Here is a 24,771-nt window from a genome sequence, read left to right on the forward strand (position 1 = left end):
CCAGGTTATCATTACCAAATCAAGTGTTATGAAGCTCTCCCCACTATTCTTCTAAGAGTTTTAATATTGTAGCTTTTACATTTAGGTCTTTTGTCCACTTTGTGTTAGCTTTTGTATATCATGTGAGATAGGGATCCAGCTTTGAATATGTAGATTGCTTTGGGTACTATTGACATTTTAACAGTATTTGTTCTTCCAATCCATGAACATGGAATATTTTTCCATTTTTTGTGAGTCTTCTGCAATGCCTTTCATAAGCTTTCTGTAGTTTTCAGTGTATAGATTTTTCACCTCTTTGGTTAAATTTATTCCTATGTATTTTATGATTTTTGGTGCAATTGTAAATGGCATTGATTCCTTTATTTCTCTTTCTGCTGCTTCATTATTGGTGTATAGAAATGCAACTGATTTCTGTACATTGATTTTATGACTTGCAGCTGAATTCAAAATAACACCAGCATTCTTTACAGAGCTAGAACAAACAATTCTAAAATTTGTATGGAATCAGAAAAGACCCCGAGTAGCCAAAATAATATTGAAAAAGAAAACTAAACCTGGAGGCATCACAATCCTGGACTTAAAGCTGTATTATAAAGCTATAAACATCAAGACAGTATGGTACTGGCACAAAAACAGACATATAGATCAATGGAACAGAATAGAGAACCTGGAAATGGACCCACAAACATATGACCAACTAATCTTTGACAAAGCAGGAAAGAATATCCAATGGAAAAAAGTCTCTTCAGCAAAAGGTGTTAGGAAAACTGGACAGCAACACGTAGAAGAATGAACCTGGACCACTTTCTTACACCATATACAAAAATAAACTCAAAATGGATGAAAGATTTAAATGTAAGACAGGAAGCCATCAAAACCCTTGAGGAGAAAGCAGGCAAAAACTTCTTTGACTTCAGCTGCAGTAACTTACTCAGCACATCTCTGGAGGCAATGGAAACAAAAGCAAAAATGAACTACTGGGACCTCATCAAAATAAAAAGCTTCTGCACAGCGGAGGAAACAATCAACAAAACTAAAAGGCAACCAACCAAATGGGAGAAGGTACTTGCAAATGACATATCTGATAAAGGGTTAGTATCCAAAATCTATAAAGAACTTCTCAAACTTAATGCCCAAAAAACAAATAATCCAGCAAAGAAATGGGCAAAAGACATGAATAGACACTTTCCCGAAGAAGACATCCAGATGGCTAACAGACATGTGAAAAAATGCTCAACATCACTCATCATCAGGGAAATACAAATCAAAACCGCAATGAGATACCACCTCACACCAATCAGAATGGCTAACATTAACAACTCAGGCAACAACAGATGTTGGCAGGGATGCGGAGAAAGAGGATCTCTTTTACGCTGTTGGTGAGATTGCAAACTGGTGCAGCCACTCTGAAAAACAGTTTGGAGGTTCCTCAAAAAGTTAAAAATAGAAATACCCTGTGTACTACTAAATTGTAGTAGTAATTGTAATTGTAGATAAATTGTACTACTAGGTATTTATCTAAAGGGCACAGGAGTGCTGTTTCATAGGGGCACATGCACCCCAATGTTTATAGCAGCACTGTCTGCACTAGCTAAAGTGTAGAAAGTGCCCAAATGTCTATTGACAGATGAATGGATAAAGAAGATATATATAATGGAATGTTACTTGGCAATCAAAAAGAATGAAATCTTGCCATTTGCAGCAATATGAACTAGAGTGTATTATGCTAAGCAAAATAAGTCAGAGAAAGATAAATATATGATTTCACTCACATGTGGAATTTAAGAAACAAAACAGATGAACATAGGTTAAGGGAAGCAAAAATAAGATAAAAACAGGAGACAAACCATAAGAGACTCTTAAATACGGAGAACAAACTGAGGGTTGTTGGCAGGGTGTTGGGTGAGGGGATGGGCTAAATGGGTGATGGGCATTAAGGAGGGCACTTGTTGGGATGAGCACTGGGTGTTATATGTAAGTGATGAATCACTAAATTCTATTCCTGAAACCATTATTACACTATGTTAACTAACTTGGGTTAAAAAAAAAAAAAAAAGCAGGTAATCACACACACATACACTCACCGAAAGAAAGAAAAAAGAAGATAGGGGTCCAGCTTTCTTCATTTGCATATGGGTATCCAGTTTTCCTAACACCATATGTTGGTGTTTTAACTTTTAACCTATGTTTTTATATTTTGATTGCGTTTCTGTTTTTTTTTTAAGCTTTATTTATTTATTTTTGAGAGAGAGAGAGGGAGAGAATCCTTCACACAGGGTTCAAAATCTCACCAACCCTGAGATCATGACCTGAGCCACAATCAAGAGTTGGATGCTTAAACAACTGAGTCACCCATGTCCTTTGATTGGGTTTCTTGTACAGTACAGTTTGGTCTTTGTATTTTTATATAAACTGACATTGTTTTTAAAAGTGTTGTTTTAGAACCATTAATATTTAATAAAGTTATTGAGGTACTTTAAAATTTACCATCTTTCGGGGCACCTGGGTGGCTCAGTTGGATGAGCGTCCGACTTCGGCTCAGGTCATGATCTCGCGGTCTGTGCGTTCGAGCCCCGTGTCGGGCTCTGTGCTGACAGCTCAGAGCCTGGAGCCTGCTTCGGATTCTGTGTCTCCCTCTCTCTCTGCCTCTCCCCCACTCATGCTCTGTCTCTCTGTCAAAAATAAACATTAAAAAAATTTTTAAAAATTTACTGTCTTTCAGATTTTTTTGCATTGATTTTGAGTTTTCTCCCCATCCTTCTTTGTTTAATTTTTGCATATGTAGAATGTTTGCCCTGTTGGACACATCAAATCTGCAGAGAAAGGTATACTTAAATTACACTGCTCTCTATCCTGTACTCACCTATTCCATATCCCTTTCCCTGTTGATAATCAGTTTTATTACTTGGTAATTCTTGTTGATGTTGCTTTAAAGAAAATTAACCCACACGTTTTCTTAATATTAGTTTTTTATATGTGAAATGTAGTATACATATTTGCATTTTGATTTTTTCTCTGAGCAATATATCCTGCAGGTTATTTTTTTCATTCTCTTACTTTGTTACATTTCTTCAATGAGCATCTTTAAATTATACTTGAATCTGTTTACCTTTGGAGACGTAGTAATTCAGTTTTCTTTTTTTGAGATGGTTTTGTCTGTCTTCAGTTTCTTTCCTGAGTTTTACCAACTTTGATTTCATTTGGTTTTTATTTTTGTCTGGTTACGGTTTGTGTTTTTAGATTCTGATTCTGCTTTTCTTTTCTTTTTTTTCCTTTTCTTTTCTTTTTTCTTTTCTTTTCTTTCTTGATACAGAGCACAAGCAGGGGAGAGGGGTAGAGGGAGAAGAGAATCTTAAGCAGGCTCCATGCTTATTGCAGAGCCTAATGCAGGGCTTGATGCCATGACTGTGAAATCATGACCTGAGCCAAAATCAAGAGTCGGATGCTTAACTATGCCACCCAGGTGCCCCAGATTCTGTTTTTCTTAATTTCTGGATGCTTCTTTGTAATCTATTGGGACATCATATTTTCTTTTCTATGGTGGTGTTTAGTAGGGGGGATAATAATGTTCATAAGCTGAAATGGGTTTTTTTGCATTTTCTTTTTGGTTTACATTTGCTTAGTTTGGAATTTCTTTTTTTACTTCTGTCATTTACTGGGCAGATGTCCTACTTTAAAAGTTCCCCTTTATATCTTTAGTGAAGTGTAGTTTCTTTTATGGAATATACTGTTAATATTAGTGAATTGTTAGGGTGGGGAAGATAGATTGACATGTCCTTTTTTTTTCCTTTTTTCTTCAGGAGTCTTCCTTTTTGTTTCTCCTTCCTTTGTTTTCTTTCAATGACTCAGAGGGCAGCAGTTCTTCCCAGTTTATCTCCCTCCCTTCCAGTAACACTGCATCCCTGTAGTTGCCACTTTTGGTTCTTCTCACCTTTAAGCACTTTATTGTAGCTAATTATGTGAAGTACCATATCTTGGACCTTTGCTTAGTGTTTGGCCATAGTGTTAGACTTTCTAATCAGGGTAATGTTTTCTGTGCTTTAAGTTCTTTAGTTTCTTTTTCATGGAGTCTCTTAAGTGTCTCCTTCCTCTATTTTGTGCACCCACAGGATTGCAGCAGCAATGGATGTTCTGTTGGAATTTATTTTTTATTTATTGCTTGCTGCTTATATGATGTTTGTGGTTTGTTCTGAAGACACTGGTCATAGTTGGCGTTTTTTTCTTGCCTTTGTGGTCTTGTGGTTTTTCTGGAGGATTTGTGGAGAAATTCAGATTTAGATGATTTCCATTGTTTTAAAATTTTTTCATTTTCAGCCATTCTGGATCACTTTATTATAGTTCTGTCTTTGTATGTAATCTTGAATTGCGTTTTATTAGATTATCTTATATTCTCTATATCTATTTTATATTCTTTGCTGTTTTGGCTCTTTGTTTTGGCATATTTTTTGGCATTTAGGGAAGTTTTTTTTGTTTGTTTTAGACATTAAGTGTCTTTAAAATTTTTTTTCTTCAAGTTTATTCATTTTTAGAGAGAAAGAGAGCACAAGCAGGGGAGAGGCAGAGAGAGAATCCCAAGCAGGCTCCACGTTGCCAGCACTGAGCCTGATGCGAGACTCGTTCTTCCGAACCGTGAAATCATAACCTGAGCTGAAATGCAGAATCAAATGCTCAACCGACTGAGCCACCTAGATGCCCTTTTCTTCTTTTTTTTCTTAAATGTTTATTTATTTATTTTGAGAGAGAATGTGTGCATGTGCGCATGTAAGCAGGGAAGGGGCAGAGAGAGAGAATTCCAAGCAGGCTCCGCTTTGTCAGCACAGGGCCTGTCATGGGGCTCAGTCTCTTGACCTGTGAGATCATGACCTGAACCAAGTCAGAAGCTTAACTGACTAAGCCACTCAGGCACCTCTGAATTTATAAAAAAAAATTTTGGGGGGCTTGTGCTCACCCAGTGTGGGGTTTGTACTCACCTGAAGCAGGACTTGAGCGCACCTGAAGTGGGCTTGAGCTCACCTGAATTCAGCAGGGCTCGAGCTTATGTGATGTGGGACTCAAATTCATGAACCGTGAGATCATGATCTGAGCCGACGTCAGAAGCTTAATGACTGAGCCACCCAGGTGCCCAAGATGCTCTGATTATCTTACTTCACCATCAGTTGTGGGTACAAAACCAAACTTAGTATGTGAAGGATCATATTGCTGACTAAAACTAGAATGAAAGTTTTGCCCTTTGTCTCCTCACAATCACTTTATTTTACTGCTACCGCTGCATTCAAAAAGATTTGGGTTTTTTGATGACAGAAGTCAGGGAAGCTTGTTTTTAAATCTAATTAAGATTAAAAATAATTAATCAATAAGATTATTGATTGTATGGGAGATGCTCAGTTGGTTGAGCGTCTGACTCTTGATTTTGGCTCAGGTCATGATCCCAGGGTTGTGGGATCGAGCCCTGTGTCAGGCTCTGTGCTGAGCGTGGAGTCTGCTTAAGATTCTGTCTCCCTCTGCCCCTTTTCCCCCTCCTGCATTCATGTTCTCTCTCTTTTTCTAATAAAAAAGAATAATATATTTTGAACATAATGTGAGCTTTATTTCTTTCATTTAATCATATTAAAGTATAATTAAAACAGGCTTGATTAAAACTTAAAGTGATAATGTTATTAATGTTTGCATTTTCTCACATATTTATAATACTTTGGATTTTACTGAATAAATTTAACATACCACATATAACATGGTCCTTCTGCAAATGGAAGTCCACTCATCATGTGCTTGGATATTTTGGCAGTGTCAGATTGCTGTAAGTTTCTAAGTGCATATTTTCATTTTCTATGCTTATTTTGTTAGAGCAGTAACAAGGAGTGTGCTTATCTGTAGATCATGTTTTCAGTAGCATTGATTCAGGTTTTACAGTGACAGAATATTCTACTCTCAGCATTATTGTGCACACATCTTTGTGCTTGTGTGTGAGTGTATCTGTAGTATAAATTCCTAGAAGTATATTGGTGGACAAAGAGTTTGTACATTTATGATTTCAGAGGTTATTGCCAATTTACCTTCTAACCATATTCCACCCATTTTATCCCATCTAGCATAAGAGTACCTGTTTCCCCACATAAAGTGATTTATAACACATTTTCTTTTACTATTAATATAGGTTTAAAAAAGTATGTAATTATTTTGATTTAGATGTTCAAAGTGAGGTCGAGCATCTTTTCATATACTTACGAGCCCCTTGTGTATTTTTCCTTATGAGATATATTATGTGTTTTGCTAAAGGCAGAGGTTATTTTTTATTTATTTTTTATCTTTAAATTTACATCCAAGTTAGTAGGCATATAGTACAACAGTGATTTCAGGAGTAGATTTCTTAATGCTCCTTACCCACTTAGCCTATCACCCCTCCCACAACCCCTCCAGCAACCCTCTGTTTGTTCTCTATGTTTAAAAGTAAGGGAGGAGGGGCTCCTGGGTGGCTCAGTTGGTTAGGAGTCCGATTTCAGCTCAGGTCATGATCTCAGTTTGTGGGTTCAAGTTCTGCATCGGGCTCTGTGCTGACAGCTCAGAGCCTGGAGCCTGCTTCAGATTCTGTGTCTCCCTCTCTCTCCGCCCCTCTTCCACTCAAAAATAAACAAAAAAATTTTTTTAAAAAGTAAGGGAGGAGGTTAAATTTTGGTCTTTTTATTGATTGTAAGAGCTCTTTATATATAAAGATAATTAGTACTTTTCCTAATAATTATGTAACATAGTTTTCCCCAGCTCTATTGCTTTTTTTTTTTTTTTTCTAAGTTTATCTGTTTATTTTGAGAGACAGAGTGTGTGAGTAGACGGGAGGGTCAGAGAGAGGAGGAGAGAGAAAGAGAATCCTAAGCAAGCTTTGCACTGCCAGTCGGGAGCCTGACTGGGGGCTCGAAGCCACAAACTGAAATTATGACATGAGTTCAAACCAAGAGTTTCACTTAACCAACTGAGCCACCCAGGTGCTCTGCTCTGTTGGTTTTTAGGTACTAATTTAAAATAAATGAGTACACACTGACTTTAATCATACTCATTTTTAAATCTGAATCAAGCTTTCCCTGTACTTTAGTGCATGTTTAATGGTGTTATGCAGATATTTACATGAGTGTCCATTTGACACATGATAGTGTCAATATATTATGTCTTTCAGTTTTTATGATTTTTGTTTCAGATTTACATGTTTTCTTTTTTGTACCATAAGGGATCTATTTCTGATGTTTCTGTGAACATTTACAATAGCCACTGATTCTGCAGAGGTTCATTGGCCTCTATTAGTTGTAGAAGATGTGGAAAGAGTACTACTTGTAATCATAGCCATTCTGATGATATTTCTTATTTTGCAACAGGAACCAAAGGAAGAGAATGGATTGCAGAAAATGAAGACAAAACAGTCAAATAGAACAAAGTGTTTGGCTAAAAGAAAAATTGCACGTATGTTTTCATTTTTGTGTTGAGAATACTTTGAAAATTGCAGCATAGAATTGATACTAGTTTCTTCATTAGGAAGAGGTTTGTCAGATTAAGGATGTATGTGCCTATTTATTCTGGATTCTTTTGAAATTTTTAGGATTCACTGTTTCCTATAGCTTACACAGTTGACTTATGCGTAGAGGGTTCAAATTAAAAATGTGAACTTCAGAGTTAGGCATACTTGGATTTGAATCCTTGTTTCAGCCCTTAGTATATAGTCTTTAGGCAAATTAGTACTTTCAGACTACCTCTGTTTTCTTTCTTTTTTTTTTCTACCTGTTTTTTCTTACCAATAAAATACAGATATAACAGTGGCTCAAATAATGGTACCTATTATAATGGTACTGTTTTTATCATGTTAAACAAAATTCAACCAAGTAAATTTGAAGATCTGATTGGCTTATTAAATGATTCATGAATCAGGCAACATTCCATCTGGTAAGTAGAGGGATGCTCTGAGGAGCTGTTTGAAATGGAAGCTTTTTATAGAAAGGAGGGTGGGGCAAGAAAATTAATAGCAAAAAAAAAAAAAAAGGATTGTTTCCGGCAAGATCACTTTCTCTTACTGGGAAGGACAGGGGTCTTATTAGGTAGATTATGTCATTTTCCTTTGGGGGATGGAGAGAGTTTATGTGATAGATTATCTCATTGGTACTTAATCAGAATATTCCTGATTTACAGGTTAAGACTTACATTAATGGGGGAAGTTGAAACTACAGTTAGATTAGATATTAAGCCCCAGTTTGGTGACTTGGCCTGGCACAAGTGATGGCATTTTGGGCCCGTGGGCTTTCTTGTTAACATTCATTAAAATTATAAGGGAGAAATTCTCCTGTGTCTCCTCTACTCTTAACACTTCGCTGTGGTCATCACACGTGTTGGGGGTTTTCTCCCACACCAAACAATTCTCTAGTTCTCAGTCAGACCCTGTCTGGTATCCCAGTTTAACCAATTCTGACACTGCCTGCCTGGAGATAGTGTCAGATCCCACAGGTCTGCCTTCACTTTTGATGGCAACTGCAAGTCCATGTCGTTACCTGTGCATATGCCTGACTGGCTATAAAGTGGTTCATTTGACCCCCTCCTAGGGTTTGATTAATTTGCTAGAATGGCTCACAGTACTCAGCGAAACTGTTTACCTACTAGATGACTGGTTTATTATAAGGGATGTAGTGCAGGAACAGGTAGATGGCAGAGGTGTATAGGGCAAGATATGAGGGAAGGGCTGCAGAGCTTGCACGTCCTTCCCAGGTGTGTCACCTTTCCAGTATCTTCATTAACCTAGAAGCTCTCCAGACCCTGTAGTTTACAGATTTTTATGGAAGCTTCATTATGCAGGCACGAGTGATTAAATAATTGGCCTTTGCTGATTGGTTCAGCCTCCAGCCAGCCCCTCTCCCTTCCCTCAAGGCTAGGGGACAGGGATGAAAGTTTCAGCGCTCTAATCCCCTGGTTGGTTCCTGCATCCTGAGAGGCTTTCCCAAAGTAAATACATTAACATAAACTCAGGTATGGTTGAAAGGGATTGTTATGAATAACAGAAGATGCGTTTATTGTTCTTTTCACTCAGGAAATTCCAAGGGTTTTAGGAGCGCTGTGCCAGGGAACAAAGGTCAAACATATATTTATTAGTGTAGGTCACAGTATCAAAAAAATTTTTTCGTTGTAGATTTTGCTTTGTGAAGTTACTTCATTATTATTTTTGGCATTTTAATGTGATGTGAAGTGTTCATTTCAGTGAATTTTTCAAAAGATATGAAAACTAGTTGAAATTATTACAAAGGTTGATTGAAAATAAACAAGGCTTTATTTTACTGTTAATTTGAATTTCAGTGATTTAAGGTAGAATTCTTAGCCTTGTAAAATTGACCACACACAGTTCATTGTTGTGAAATCATTCCATTATGTCTAGAGGTAGCTTGTCACTAGGTTAGATCTGTTGAATGTACCCAAGTTATTTTCAGTATTGAAAATTGATAATAGTTATTTTTTGGGATGTGATCATCTTTATCAATTGATAGTTAAATTTATGTCATGATTGGTGGACTGTTGATAGTTGCCTGTTTGGTTATTCTGGATCTTTACAATCAAATTGGGTTTTATTTTTTTTATTTGGTTGTGTTATGCTTTTTTATCTGGTCTGACAATCCTTTTTATCTTTTTAATGTATTTTGACAACTTTTGTCTTTTAGTTGTCTTTTTTTTTTTTTTTTAAATGTTTATTTATTTTTGAGAGAGAGAGTGAGACAGAGCATGAGCAGGGGAGGGCCAGAGAGAGAGGGAAACAGAGAATCGGAAGCAGGCTCCAGGCTTGGAGCTGTCAGCACAGAGCTGAACGTGGGACTCGAACCATGAACCATGAGATCATGACCTGAGCCAAAGTTGGACGCTTAACTGACTGAGCCACCCAGGCGCCCCCTGTTTTTTAATTGTCTTTCACATTTACATTTAATGTAATTATTGATGTTACTGAATTAAAGTCTGTCATTTGAGAGCCATTTGTTCCAGCTGTTCTTTGTCTTTTTTCTTTTTCTTTGTTTTTGTGAAAAAAAATTTTTTGATGTCTATTTTTGAGAGAGAGAGTGACAGAGCATGAGCAGGGGAGGGGCAGAGACACACACACACACACACACACACACACACACACACACACACACACAGAATCTGACGCAGGCTCTAGGCTCTGAGTTGTCAGCACAGAGCCCAGTGTAGGGTTTGAATTCAGGAACTGTGAGATTATAACCTGAGCTGAAGTCAGATGCTTAACTGAACTTTTTCTGTCCTTTTTTTTTTTTTTTTTTTTTTGTATTTGGTTCCATTTTATTTCTACTACTGGTTTTTTTTATATCTCTTTTAAAAAAATATTTAGTGGTTGAGGCACTTGGGTGGCTCAGTTGGTTGAGCGTCTCACTCTTGATTTCTGCTTGCGTAGTGATCCTAGGGTTGTGGGAACGAGCTCCACATTGGGCTTTGTGCTGGCATGGAGCTTGCTTGAGACTTTCTCTTTCTCGCTTTCTCTTTCTCTGCCCCTCTGCTCCTCTCCCCTGCTTGCACTCTCTCTCTCAAAAAAAATTTAGTGGTTGAGCTAGAGTCTATAGTACATACATTTAATTACAGTCACCTTCAAATAATGTTATGTTGTTTCATGTGTAGTGTGGACTACAGTACATTCCCAGTTTCTGTCTACCCTACTTTGTGTTATTTTTGCCATACATTTTAGTTTTGCATATAACACACAGTATGTTGATACTTTGTTTTAGATAGTTAATTATCTTGTAGAGTAATGGAAATAAAAAGTAAAGAATTCCATACTTTTGTTTATTTGTGCTATCTCAAGGGCTATTTATTTCTTTGTGTAGATCCCAATTACTGTGTAGTTTCATTTTCTTTCTGCTGGAAAGCTTTTTTTTTTTTTTAATCACTTTTTGTAATGTAGACTGGTTGCCAATCAATTCTCTGCTTTTGTTTGAGAGTATTTCTTCATTTTTATGGTAACTACTTTATTGAGATATAACTCCTGTACCATACAATTCATTCATCATACAGTACCTCCTTGTATTGTATGAGTGTTCTAATTCACATACTTGCCAACACTTCTTTTCCTTTTTATTTATTTTTTAAATTATAGACACCCCAGTGGATATGAAATGATCTCATTGTGGTTTTTGATTTACATTTCTCTAATGACTAATGATGTTGATCATCTCTTCATGTATTTGTTGGCCATTTGTACATTTTCTTTGGAGAAAAGTCTTCATATCCTTTGCTCATTAAATTTTTTAAGTATAAAAGTCACATAAAACATACTATTTAAAAATTTAAAAATTAAAAAAATTAAAAAATGTTTTTATCATGAAAGAGGTGTTGAATTTTGTCAAATGTTTTTTCTGTGTCTGTTAAAATGATTATTTGGGTTTTATCTTTTTTTCTGCCCCCCCCTTTTTTTTAATTTACATCCAAGTTAGCATATAGTGCAACAATGATTTCAGGAGTAGATTCCTTAATGCCCCTTACCCATTTAGCCCATCCTCCCTCCCACAACCCCTCCAGCAACCCTCTGTTGGTTCTCCATATTTAAGAGTCTGTTGTGTTTTGTCCCCCTCCCTGTTTTTATATTAGTTTTGCTTCCCTTCCCTTACGTTCATCTGTTTTGTATCTTAAATTCCTCATATGAATGAAGTTGTATGATATTTGCCTTTCTCTGACTAATTTCACTTAGCATAATACCCTCTAGTTGCATCCATGTGGTTGCAAATGGCAAAATTTCATTCTTTTTGATTGCCGAGTAATACTCCATTTGTGTGTGTGTGTGTGTGTGTATATATATATACAGCACCTTTATCATTCATCCATCGATGGACATTTGGGCTCTTTCCATACTGTGGCTATTGTTGATAGCGCTGCTGTAAACATTGGGGTGCATGTGCCCCTTCGAAACAGCATACCTGTATCCCTTGGATAAATACCTACTAGTGCAATTGCTGGGTCGTAGGGTAGTTCTATTTTTAATTTTTTGAGAAACCTCCATACTGTTTTCCAGAGTGGCTGCACCAGTTTGCATTCCCATGGGTTTTATGTTTTAAAAACTTTGTTGATTTGGTATACTAATTGATTTTCTTATGTTAAACTAACTTTGCATTCCTCGGATAAAGTCTCCTTTGTCATGGTGTAGAATACTTTTTATATGATGCTGGATTTGTTCTGCTGGTATTATGTTGAGAATTATTGCATCTACATTTCGTAAGAGATACCAGTCTATAGTTTTCTGGTCATGTGTTTGTGTGGATTTGGTGTCAGGCTAATATTGGCCTCAGGGAATGAGTTGCATTTTGGTTTCTCCTTTAATTTTTGGAAGAGTTGGTGTTAATTTTTCTTTAACTGGCAGAATTCACCAGTGAAGCCATCTGGACCTGGGCCTTTTTTTGTGGACAGGTTTTGATTACTGGTTCAGTCTCTTACCTATTGTAGTTTTATTCAGGTTTTTTCCGTAACTTCATGAGTCAGTTTTGGTAGTTTGTCTTAGGAATTTGTGTTTCCTCTAAGTTAGCAAATTTATTGATGTACAGTTTTTCTTATAGTATTCCATTATAGTCCTTTTTATTTTTATTTTTTTAAGATTGTTAGGAATGTCTCCACTGTCAGTCCTGCTTTTAGTTGTTTGAGTCTTCTTTTTTCCTCCCCTGCTCAATCTAACTCAAAGTTTGTCAATTTTGTTGTTTTCAAAAATTATTCTTTTTATCAACTTAACCTGTTTTTCTATTTTCTATTGATTTCTTCTGTATTCTTTTAGGTTTAGTTTTCTCTTTTTTTCCCCTGTGTCTTGAGGTAGAAGTTTAGGTTATTGATTCAAGATCTTTCTTTTTTAATATAGGCATTAGACAGCTGTAAATTTCCTAAGTACTCCTTTAGCTGCATTCTATAAGTTTTGAAGACATACTGTATTTTCATTCATATCAAAGTATGTTCTTTTTTTCTTAAGAGATTTTATTTTTAAATAATCTCTATACCCAATGTGGGGTTCGAACCCACAACCCTGAGATCAAGAGTTGCTGGGTGCCTGAGTGGCTCAGTCAGTTCATTCTAACTCTTGATTCATCTCAGGTCATGATCTCATGGTTTGTGAGATCAAACCCCGCATCAGGCTTTGCGCTGACAGTGTAGAGCCTGCTTGGGATCGTCTCTCCCTCTCTCTCTGCCTCTCCCTTGCTCTTGCATGTGTGCACTTGCTCAGTCTCTCAAAATAAATAAATAAAGAGAAAAAAAAAGTCATATGCTCTACTACCTGAGCCAGCTGTGTGCCCCCCAAAATATTTTCTACTACCTTTTTGGTTTCTTCTTTGACCCATTTGTTAGTTTAGGGTGTTTTGTTTCATTCTGTGTATTTGTCAGTTTCCCAGATTTCTTCTTTCTGTTATCACTAATTTCACTCACTGTAGTTGGAAAACATACTTTGTATGTTTTTTATCCTTTTATATTTATTGAGGCCTGTTCTATTGCTATCATATGATGTATGGAAAATATTCTATATACACTTAAGGAAAATGGATACTCTGCCATCAGGGGGAGTAGTGTTCTGTAGATACCTGTTTGGTCTAGTTGGCTGGAGTGTTAAATAGATCTTTGTTTGATCTAGTTGGGTTATAGTTTTGTTTAAATTTTCTATTTCCTTGTTGATGTTCTGCCTAGTTCTCCCTGTTACTGAAAGTGGTATGTTGAATCTTATTCATTTTTGAAGAATGTTTCCCTTGTTTATAGAATTCTGGTTTGACACTTATTTTTTTTTCCAGCATTTTCAGAATGGCACTGTGTTGTCTTCTGGCTGCACGGTTTTGGTGAGAAGGTGATGAGAATTCTTACCTTTGTTCTTTTGTACGTAACCTGTTTTGTTTTGTTTTTGTTTGGTGACTGCCTTCAATGTAGTGTGTGTGTAGGCTTCACGCCCAGCATGCAGCCCAATGTGGGGCTTGAACTCACAACCCTGAGATCAAAACCTGAGCTGAGATCAAGAGTTGGATACTTAACTGACTGAGCCACCCAGGCCCTCCTGGAATATATATTTTTTAAATATTCTTTTTGGATCTGTGATTTGTAGTCTCTTATCAGTTTTTGAAAATTCTCAATTTTGTTTTATTAAGACTATTTTTTTTAGAGCAGTGTTAGGTTCACAGCAAATTGAGGGGCAGGTACAGTGATTTTCCATTTACCCCTTGATCTCATGCATGTATAGCTGCCTCCATCAGAGTGAAGCATTATAATTAATGAACATACTTTGACATATTATTATCACCTGAAGTCCATAGTTTACCTTGGGTTCACTTTTGGTGTTGTACATTCTATGGATTTTGACAAATACGTAATGACATGTATCTGTCATGATATCATACATTTTCACTGCCCTAAGAATCCTTTGTGGCCTCCCTATTCATTCCTCCTGCTGCCAGTCTCTTGGAGTCCCTGGTCATTTTACTGTCTCCATAGTTTTGTCTTTTCCAGCATGTCATATAAGCCTTCATACAGTATGAAGTCTTTTCAGGTTGGCTTCTTTCACTTAGTAATACACATTTAAGGTTCTTCTGTGTCTTTTCATGCTTTGGTAGATCATTTCTTTTTATTTGCTGAATAATATTTCATTGTCTGAATATAGCATTGTTTATTCATTCACCTACTGAAGGTCATTTTGATTGCTTCCAAGTTTTAACAATTAAGAATAAAGCTTCTATAAATATCTGTGTGCATTTATGTGCATCTCTTCTGGGTAAATAACCAAGGAGTCTGATTGTTGGATTGTATAGTAAGAGTATGTTTAGTTTTGTAAGAAATCGCCAAACTGTCTTCCAGAGTGGCTGTACCATTTTGCATTCCCATGATCAGTGGATGAGAGTTCCTATTGCTCCATACCCTCACCAGCATTTGGTGTTTTCAGCATTCCAGAATTTGGTCATTCTAATAGGTGTATAGTAGTATCTCATTGTGTGTGTGTTTTTTAAGTTTATTTATTTATTTTGAGACAGAGAGGGTTGGGTAGAAGCAGGGAGAAAGGGATAGAGAGAGAGAGAATCCCAAGCAAGCTCCACACTGTTAGTGCAGAGCCCAATGCTGGGCTTGAACTCACAAATAGTGAGATGGTGACCTGAGCCGAAGTTTGATGCTTAACCTGTTGAGCCACAGTGCGGAGTCTGCTTGGGATTCTCTCTCTCTTCCTCTCTCTGCCCCTCCTCTGCTCATGTTCCCTCCCTCCCTCTGTCTCTCTCTCTCTCTCTCTCTCTCTCTCTCTCTCTCTCTCACACACACACACACACACACACACACTCAAAAGTGTGTTGTTTAATCTCCATGAGTTTTTAGATTTTCTAGTTATATTTCTGTTAAAGATATGTAGTTTAATTTCATTGTAATCTGAGAGCAGACGTTGCCAGATTTTTATTTTAAATTTGTTAAGGTGTGTTTTATGGCCCAGAAGTATGTGAGCTTGAAAAGGGTGTATATATTCTTATTATTGGTTGAAATAATCTATAGGCTCAATTATGTACAATGGTGTTAAGTTCAATTATATCCTTCCTGCTTTTCTGCCTGCTGAATCAGTCCACTTCTGATAGAGGGATGTTGAAGTTTTAAAATACGATAGTGGATTCCTGTATTTCTCCTTGCAGTTCTATCAGTTTTTGCCTCACATAGTGACATTATTGTTAGGCATTTACATGTTGAGGATTGTTATGTTGTCCTGAAGAATTAACCTCTTTATCACTATGTAATGCCCTTCTTATACCTGATAACTTTTCCTTGCTCTGAAGTCTGCTCTTTCTGAAGTTAATGTAATTACTCCTATTTTCTTTTGATTAGTGTTATTATGGTAAATTTTTCCATTTACTTTTTCACCTATGGTTTTTATTAATTTGTTATTTTTATTATTATGTTGAGATATTTTTTTCTCTAAACTCACTTTGTTCTGAGTTTTTATCATGAATGGGTATTGAATTTTGTCAAGTGCTTTTTCTGCCTCTTTTGAGATGATCATATGATTTTTATGCTTCATTTTGTTGTTTGTTTCGTTTATTGAAGTATAATTAACATACAATGTAATATTTTAAGTGTGTGACATATTGATTCAATAATTCTTTACATCACTCAGTGCTTATCGCAGTAAGTGTAGTCACCATCTGTTACCATACAACATTATTACAATATTATTGACTATATTCCCTATGCTGTACCATCTATTCACTTTTAATCTCTAGCTGTCTTTATATTTAAAGTGGGTTTTTGGGGCACCTGGCTGATTCAGTCAGTGGAGCATGTGACTGTCGATCTTGAGGTTGTGAGTTTGAGCCCCACATTTGGTGTGGAGATTACTTAAAATCTTTAAAAAAAAAAAGCGGGTTACTTGTAGATAACGTAGTTGGCGGTTGCTTTTTGATCCACTCTGACAATCTCTTTTAATTTGTACATTTAGTCCTTGGCATTCAAGGTGATTAATTGATTAATTATTTAAAAAAATTTTTACTTATTTAAGTAATCTCTACACCCAGTGTGAGGCTTGAACTCAACCCCTAGATCAAGAGTCACATGTTCCTCCAGTTGAGCCAGCTAGGCACCCCCATGTGATTATTTTGTAGCTGGATTAAGGTCTGTCTTATTTGTTACTGTTTTCTGTATTTGCTCCTCTTCTTCATTCCCATTTTTGTCTTCTACTTTGTTTCTGCCTTTTGTGGTTTTAACTGAGCATCTTATTCAATTTTCTCTCCTTAACATTTCAGTTATTTTCTTTTTTTATATTTTTATTTATTTATTTGTTTTAGAGAGAGAGAGAGAGAGCGTGAGCAGAGGAGAGGGCAGAGGGAGAAGGAGAGAGAATCTCAAGTAGGCACCAGTGAACTCAGTAAGGTGGGTCTTGATCCCATGACCCTGGGATCATGACCTGAACTGAAATCAAGAGTCAGATAGATGCTCAACCGACTGAGCCACCCAGGTGCTCCCCCCGCCGCCCCCCCTCCGGTTTTTTTTTTTTTTTTTTTACAGTTTTCAGTGATTGCTCTGGAGTTTGCCATATACATTTACAACTAATCCAAGTCCATTTTCAAATAACACTGTAATGTGGGCACCTGGGTGGCTCAGTTGGTTGGACGTCCGGCTCTTGATATTGGTTCAGGTCTTGATATTGCTGTTGTGATCTCAAGGTCCTGAGATTGAGCCCTGACTCTGGCTTTGAGCTGAGCATGGAGCTTGCTTGGGTTTCTCTCTCTCTCTCTCTGTCTCTCTCTGTCTCTCTCTGTCTCTCTCTCCCTCTCTCCCTCCCTCTCTCTCTCTGTCCCTCTGTCCCCCTCTCCCTCTCTCCCTCTCTCCCTCTGTTCCTCCCCTGCTTGTGTGTGCGTGCTCGCTCACTCAAAAAAATAAATATTTAATTTAATTTTTTTTGAGAGACAGAGACAGAGTGTGAGTAGGGGAGGGGCAGGAGAGAGGGAGACACAGAATCTGAAGTGGACTCCAGGCTCTTAGCAGTCAGCACAAAGCCTGACGTGGGGCTTGAACTCAGGAACTGTGAGATCATGACCTGAGCCTAAGTTGGACACTTAAGTGACTGAGCCACCCAAGCGCCCCAATAAATAAACATTTAAAATAAAACAAATGGATCACCTGGGTGGCTCGGTCGATTGAGCTATTGCCTTTTGGTTTCTGCTCAGGTCATGATCCCAGTTTGTGAGTTTGAGCCCCATGTTGGGCTCGGTGCTGGCAGCACAGAGCCTTCTTGGGATTCTCCCTCTCCTTCTCTCTCTGCCCCTTCCCCACTTGCTCTGCCTGTGTGTCTCTCAAAATAAATTAATTAATTAAAACATTTTAAATAAAACCAAGTAACACTGTAATGCTTCATGAGTATTGTGTGTACTTTATAATAACAAAATTATGCTAATTCCTCTTATTCCTTGTATTATTGTTGTTATTTATTTCACAAATATAGAAGCATATATAAAAATATGTAAGCATACATAGTCAAATACATTATTACTGTTAGCGTTTTGAACAAACTGTTTTCTGTTAGATTAAGAATAAGAAAAATAAAAGTTTTTTTTTTAACGTTTATTTATTTTTGAGACAGAGAAAGACAGAGCATGAATGGGGGAGGGTCAGAGGGAGACACAGAATACGAAACAGGCTCCAGGCTCTGAGCTGTCGCGGGGCTTGAACCCACGGACCGCGAGATCATGACCTGAGCCGAAGTCGGCCGCTCATCCGACTGAGCCACCCAGGCACCCCGAAAAATAAAAGATTTTATGTTACCTTCATTTATTCCTTCTTTGATACTCTTACTTTGTGTATATGTATATGAGTTTCTGACCTATGTTTGAGGAACTTCTTTGAACGTTTCTTGCAAGGCAGGTCTACTGTCAACAAATTCCTTCCATTTTTGTTTGTCCGAGAAAGTCTCTATTTCTCCTTCACTTTTGAAGAATAATTTACAGGGTACGGAATTGTGTATAGGTGGCTTTTCCCCTCAACACTTAAGTGTTTTACTCTATTCTCTTTTTGCTTGCATGGTTTCTGAGAAATTAGATGTAATTCTTATCTTTATTTCTGCATAGGTAAGGTTTTTTTTCTCCCTTTGGCTTCCTTCAGGATTTTTTCTTTATCTTAGATTTTCTATAGTTTGAAAATGATATGCCTAGGTGTAGGGTGGGTTGTGTGTGTGTGTGTGTGTGTGTGTGTGTGTGTGTGTGTGTGGTTGGGGGGGTGAGCTTAGGTCTGTGTTTTGGTATCTGACATTACTTTGGGGAAATTGAGTCATTTCTGTTTCACATGTTTCTTTTGCTTCTTTCTTTCTTTCTTTCTTTCTTTCTTTCTTTCTTTCTTTCTTTCTTTCTTTCTTTCTTTCTTCTCCTTATGGTAATTCCATTATGTGTTTATTACTCCTTTTGTTATTGTCCCACAGTTCTTGGATATATTCTATTTTATTCTTTTCAGTCTTTGTTCTCTTTATAGTATTGGAGATTTCTCTGATGTATGCTCAGTTATATTCAGGCTGCTAATAAGCCCATCAAAGGCATTCTTCATTTCTCTTAGTGTTTTGTTGTTGTTTTTGAGAGAGAGAGAGAGCATGCATGCACACAGCGGGGGTTGGGAGGTGGGTAGAAGAAGAAGGAAAGAGAGGGAGAATCTTGAGCAGGCTCCACACCCAGCATGGAGCCTGACACGGGGCTTGATCTCACAACTCTGAGATCATGACCTGAGCTGAAATCAAGAGTTTGATGCTTAACTGACTGAGCCACTCAGGTGCCCCTGTTATAGTGTTTTTGATCTCTAGGATTTTTTTTTGGTTCTTTCTTAGGATTTTCATCTCTTTATTTATGTTGTCCATCTCTCCTTGCATGCTTTCTACTTGCATGCCCTCTAAATATACTAAGGGGTCTGTACTAAGATTGCTTAGTATATTAATCGTAGTTGTTTGAAATTCCCAGTCTGATAATTCTAGTATCTCTGCCATGTCTGGTTCTAATTATTACTCTGTCTCTTCAAGTTGTGTTTTTATGCCTTTTATTTTGCCTTGTATATAAACACTTCTTTAATTAGGGTTTTTTTTTTTTTTAATTTTGGAGAGAGAGCACACATGCGGGAGAGGGGCAAGGGGTGGTGGGGAGAGAGAGAGAATCTTAAGCAGGCTCCATGCTCAGTGCAGAGCCTCACATGGTGCTTGATCTCATGACTCTGGGATCATGACCTGAGCCAAAATCAAGAGTTGGATGCTCAACTGACTGAGCCACCCAGGCGCCCCTGTAATTTCCACTTGATAGCTGGACATGATGTACTGGGTAGAAAGAAATAGTTATGAATGGGTTTTTGATAACATGTTGGTAAGGTGTAGAAGTAGGGAAAGTATTCTATAATCTTTTTTTTTTTTTATTTTAAACGTTATTGATTTATTTTGAGAGAGAGTGAGCAGGGGAAAGGCAGAGAGAGAGGGAGAGAGAATCCCACTACACTGTCAGCACAGATCCTGATGCGGGGCTCAAACTCATGAATTCGCAGTGAGATCATGACCTGAGGCGAAATCAAGAGTCATATGCTTAACTGACTGAGCCATGCAAGTGCCCCGTGGGAAAGTATTCTATAGTTTTGTGGTTAGGTCTCAGTCTGTCAGTGAATCTGTGCCTCTGTAATGTGAACTTCGTAAGTATTTCTCGGTTTTTCTCCCCTCACTTCCTTTATGTGGGACAAGATGGCTAGAGAAGGTTGGAATTTTGTACTTTCCCTTCTTACAGGTCAGACACTGATAATACCCTGTCATTGTAGGCTCTGGTTAACTAGTTTGACCTAGGGCAGACCTTCTTAAAAAGAAGGGAGTACTCTGACATATTTCAAATTATTTCCTTTTTCTCTCCGTCTGTTGGATGCTCAAGATGAAATTTCTGCTATTTTTATTGTGAGAACCTAGTTGAGCCCTTGGAGGTAAAGTTCACAAACTTTGGGGTGGGGTGGTTGCTATGATGGAGTTCCTGTGGAGTTTTTAACACTCAGACTTCTATGCACTGAACCTCCAGTAATTTGTCAGTTATGGTTTATAGTTTTCTACCCTGGCACTGGTTTCTGTGGCGGTTTCTGCTGTTGAATCTCTTGCTCTGATAAACCATGACTCCCTATATTCCCCTCTCCATCTCTTTATCTTGGGGGCAGTTGTTTGCTCTGTGTTCTTCCCTCATGGATCAAAGAAGAGTTGTTGATTTTTTAGTCTCTGAAGAGATTTTCACTTCTTGTTAGGACAGAGTGGCAACTTTTAAGCTCCTTACATGTGGAACCAGAAGTTGGTTGTGTTGTCTCCATTATAGTTTTTCATTTGACTTTTGTACAGTTTATTGTCTTTGCAATTAGCATTTTGATAACAACATCTGAGTCTCTTGAGTTAACATGCCATAGTTTTTATTATTTTCTTTCTTTTCTTTCTTTCTTTCTTTCTTTCTTTCTTTCTCTTTCTTTCTTTCTTTCTTTCTTTCTTTCTTTCTTTCTTTCTTTCTTTCTTTCTTTCTTTCTTTCTTTCTTTTTCTCCTTCCTTCCTTCCTTCCTTCCTTCCTTCCTTCCTTCCTCCCTCCCTCCCTCCCTCCCTCCCTCCCTCCCTCCCTCCCTCCCTTCCTTCCTTCCTTCCTTCCTTCCTTCCTTCCTTTCTGAAATTTATTGTCAAATTGGTTTCCATACACCAGTTGCTCATCCCAACAGGTGCCCTCTTCAGTGCCCATCACCCACTTTCCCCTCCCCCCACCCCTCATCAACCCTCAGTTTGTTCTCAGTATTTAAGAGTCTCTTATGGTTTGCCTCCTTCCCTCTCTGTAACTTTTTTCCCCCCTTCCCCTACCCCTGGTCTTCTGTTGAGTTTCTCAGAATCCACATATGAGTGAAAACATGTAACATGCCATAGTTTACTTAACCATTGTCTGTTTTTAAGTCAGTGCTCTTATAGATGCTAGTGTCATGGACATCTTTTTGTGTATTCTGCTTCTCTTCAGTGACTGCCTAGGGTCATTTCCTAGAAGTCATATCACTTTGTTTGAGAATGCACATCTATAGGGGTTACATGGTGCCTTTCAAAAGTATTTTACACATTTACACTGTAACTGGCAATATATAGGTATATCAGCCTCACTACAGTACAGAGCTATATCTGTTTTGGAAAAGAAAGTTCTTAGGAAAAGATTTGGGTGCGAAAATGATTTATTTTCTTTTATATGAAATGTTCCCTTTCAGCCATTTCAAATACCCCCAAAGTATACAGGTTCTCATGATGTACTATCTAAATTTGTGATCTGGATCGTTAACAGCCTGTTTGTATGTCTCAGTGGGAGGCTAACCTGAATGTTGGGAGATGTTAATCATCATAAATTATGATCAGCATAATCAGCTTTATACAAATTGTGCACTACTGTGTGTTTAGCTTAGCAGAATCATTTGATAATCTGGGCAAGTCCATTCATTTGGAGATTCTAAGGTTGACAGTTGCTGATATTTTCCTTAAAGGTGTATGCTCCCAGGAAAAAGTTTGTTTTTCCCTTTCTTCTAGTGGTTGGATTCTTCTATAGGTGAGAGGTCAGGTAAAATGAATCCTAGTCAACAGTGATGCTTCTTGGATTTTAGTCTCAGATCATGGTTGCTGTGTGAAAATAAGAGATGGTACTAGTGAAAGACAGTAACTAATTCTGATTGTGGTTAAATTAAATATGTAATGGTGGCTTTGTCAAGTTATGTGGTTGTATGCTGTCAGTAAAATATATGTAAAATGACTGATAATCTGAATTGAAGTTTTGGATTTCTTTAAATAATATATAATGACAATGCATTATTTAATTATTAGTTAATAATAATTAGCAGTTATTGGATGCTTGCTATGTGCCAAGTACTATTCTAAGCTTTCTACATGTATTAAATTAATTTTCATAACAGCCTTAAATATTACTACCTCAAGTTTATGTATGTGCGACCTAAAACAAGTATTACGGAATCATGGTATTTATCTGACAATCCCTGAAGTCAGGAGTATATTTACTCTACATGCATGTCCACAGCAGATTAAAAGAAGCAAAGTAAAAGTAGGGAGGGAGATTATCAAAGACCAGCACCAGTGTCCAGGTATACAGGATAAGTAAGGTACTGAAATCTAGACACTAAAGAAGTAAAATCAAGATTTAAACCCAGGCAGTCTGCCTCTAGAGTTCTTGTATATTAGAAAACAGAATCATACTATGTTACTATATTAAAGTTCTTGTTCTAATGGTGTAGCAAGAGGGCAGAATCTGGAGAATACTTCAGTTAATGTAGCAAAGCCTCATGTCTCCAGAACCTTTAGGGAATAGGGTGTTTTGAAAAACAGTATTACAAAGATCTCAGATTTGTTGTGCATTATATGGTTCTTGTTTCTCTTAAATTGAACATAAATGATGTAATCAAAAATTTTTAAACGATTTAGTGATTTTGATAGGAATTTTTTCACTTTAGCTATTCTAGTAGCATGTTAATTTGCATTTTAATTTGCATTTTTTTGATGACGAATGATTTTTTTCGTGTGCTTATTGGTCATTCCAGTATTTTCCTTCCTGAAGTATCTGTTTAGAATCCTTGCTTATTATTTTAAAACTTAGATTGCTTGTTTTATTAAATTGTAGGGATTTTTTGTATATTTTGGATATAAGTTCTTTATCAGATTTTATTTATTTATTTATTTTCTTTTTTTTTATTTTAGAGAGAGGGAAAGTGCATGAGTGGGGGAGAGGGGCAGGGGGAAAGAGAGAGAGAAAGAGAGAGAGAGAGAGAGAGAGAGAGAGAGAGAGAGGATCGCAAACAGGCTCCGTGCTCGGTGCAGAGCTTGACGTGGGGCTGGATCTCATGACTTTGTGAGATGATGACCTGAGCAGAAATCAAGAGTTGGACGCTCAGCCAACTTAGCTACCCAGACACCCCTATCAGATTGTGTGTGTGTGTGTGTGTGTGTGTGTGTGTGTGTTGTGAATATGTGCTCCCATTTTGTGGCTTACCTTTTTATTCTTAAGATTTAAATTATTATTAGGTCCATTTTTTTCTTGTATGCTTTTTTCTTTCTGGGTCTTGTATAAGCAATCTTTGACTACCCCAAGATTACAAAGATTTTCACTTAGGTTTTCTTCTAGAATTTTTATAGTTTTAGCTTTTATATTTAGTTGTGTGATCCATTTTGAGTTAATTTTGTATATAGTATGAGGTCAGAGCTGAGGATAATTTTTTTGATGGATATACAGTTGTTCTAGCACTGTTTGTTGAAAAACCTGTTCTTGGGGGGCCTGGGTGGCTCAGTCAGTTGAGTGTCCGACTTCGGCTCAGGTCATGATCTCACGGTCCGTGAGTTCGAGCCCCGTGTCGGGCTCTGTGCTGACTGCTCAGAGCCTGGAGCCCGTTTCAGATTCTGTGTCTCCCTCTCTCTCTGCCCCTCCCCTGTTCATGCTCTGTCTCTCTCGGTCTCAAAAATAAATAAACGTTAAAAAAAAAAAATTAAAAAAAAAAGAAAAACTTGTTCTTGTCGAAAATCAATGTGTACATCTATTTCTGAATTTTCTATTATGTTCCATTAATCAAGCTTGTTGGGATTTTGATTGGGATTGTGTTAATTCTATAATTCTATAATTTGGTTAGAATTGATGCCTTATTGTCATTATGAACTCATAGATTTAAACACATTTAATATCTTAGTTCATTGTATTCATTATTCTTACTGATTTTCCAGTTCACTTTTTGGCCAATTGTTCAATTTTTGGCCAACTTAAAAGTTGGCTATTAAGTTCTTTTGATATGACCCTAGTAACGTCTGATAGATACCTTGCTCGCAACAGATATTCTAGCTAATTTTTTTTTTTTTTACATTTCTTGCTCCAGACTTGGAATCAGCCACTGTACTTTTATATCAGCCATGGTACCTTTCTCAAAGATACCCTAGTTGCTTTTAATGGGAAATTGTGTTTGGAGATCACATTCTGGTCACTAGGGATGTTCTTTTCTACTGGGTAAATCAGAGGATTTTAAAGAATAAAATTCTTCTGGTTGAGTGTTGAGCACAAAGCAATGTGATATGTAGCAAAAAGTCCTGGAATGGGAGCCAGTTTTTTTAATTTTTTCATTCATTTGCCAAATATTTGTTGAGTTTCTGTCAGGTGCCAGGCACTCTTTTATGCAACAGTGAACAAAGTAGGGAAAAACGCTGCCTTTATGGGAGTTTACAGTCTAGTTAACCCAGGATTTTTACTGAAACAACTGCTATTTTTCTTGGCCAGTACCTTACGTTTAGGT

At 37.2% G+C, this 24,771-nt stretch overlaps 1 protein-coding gene across 5 annotated transcripts in view; it reads left to right on the forward strand.

Annotated features, from left to right (window-relative positions):
* Positions 1 to 24,771, forward strand: part of UIMC1 (ubiquitin interaction motif containing 1) — a 115,595-nt gene that overhangs the window by 27,879 nt on the left and 62,945 nt on the right. For 4 of the 5 annotated variants that reach the window (XM_027035336.2, XM_053226160.1, XM_053226157.1 and 1 more), the window contains exon 3: positions 7,362 to 7,446. The exons of the other annotated variant lie outside the window; for it this stretch is intronic. In XM_027035336.2, coding sequence (XP_026891137.1) covers positions 7,362 to 7,446 — 85 coding nt within the window. The remainder of the gene's footprint in view (positions 1 to 7,361; positions 7,447 to 24,771) is intronic. 5 annotated transcript variants of the gene reach the window in all.

This window comes from Acinonyx jubatus, chromosome A1 (assembly GCF_027475565.1).
Source record: "Acinonyx jubatus isolate Ajub_Pintada_27869175 chromosome A1, VMU_Ajub_asm_v1.0, whole genome shotgun sequence".
NCBI lineage: Eukaryota > Metazoa > Chordata > Mammalia > Carnivora > Felidae > Acinonyx > Acinonyx jubatus.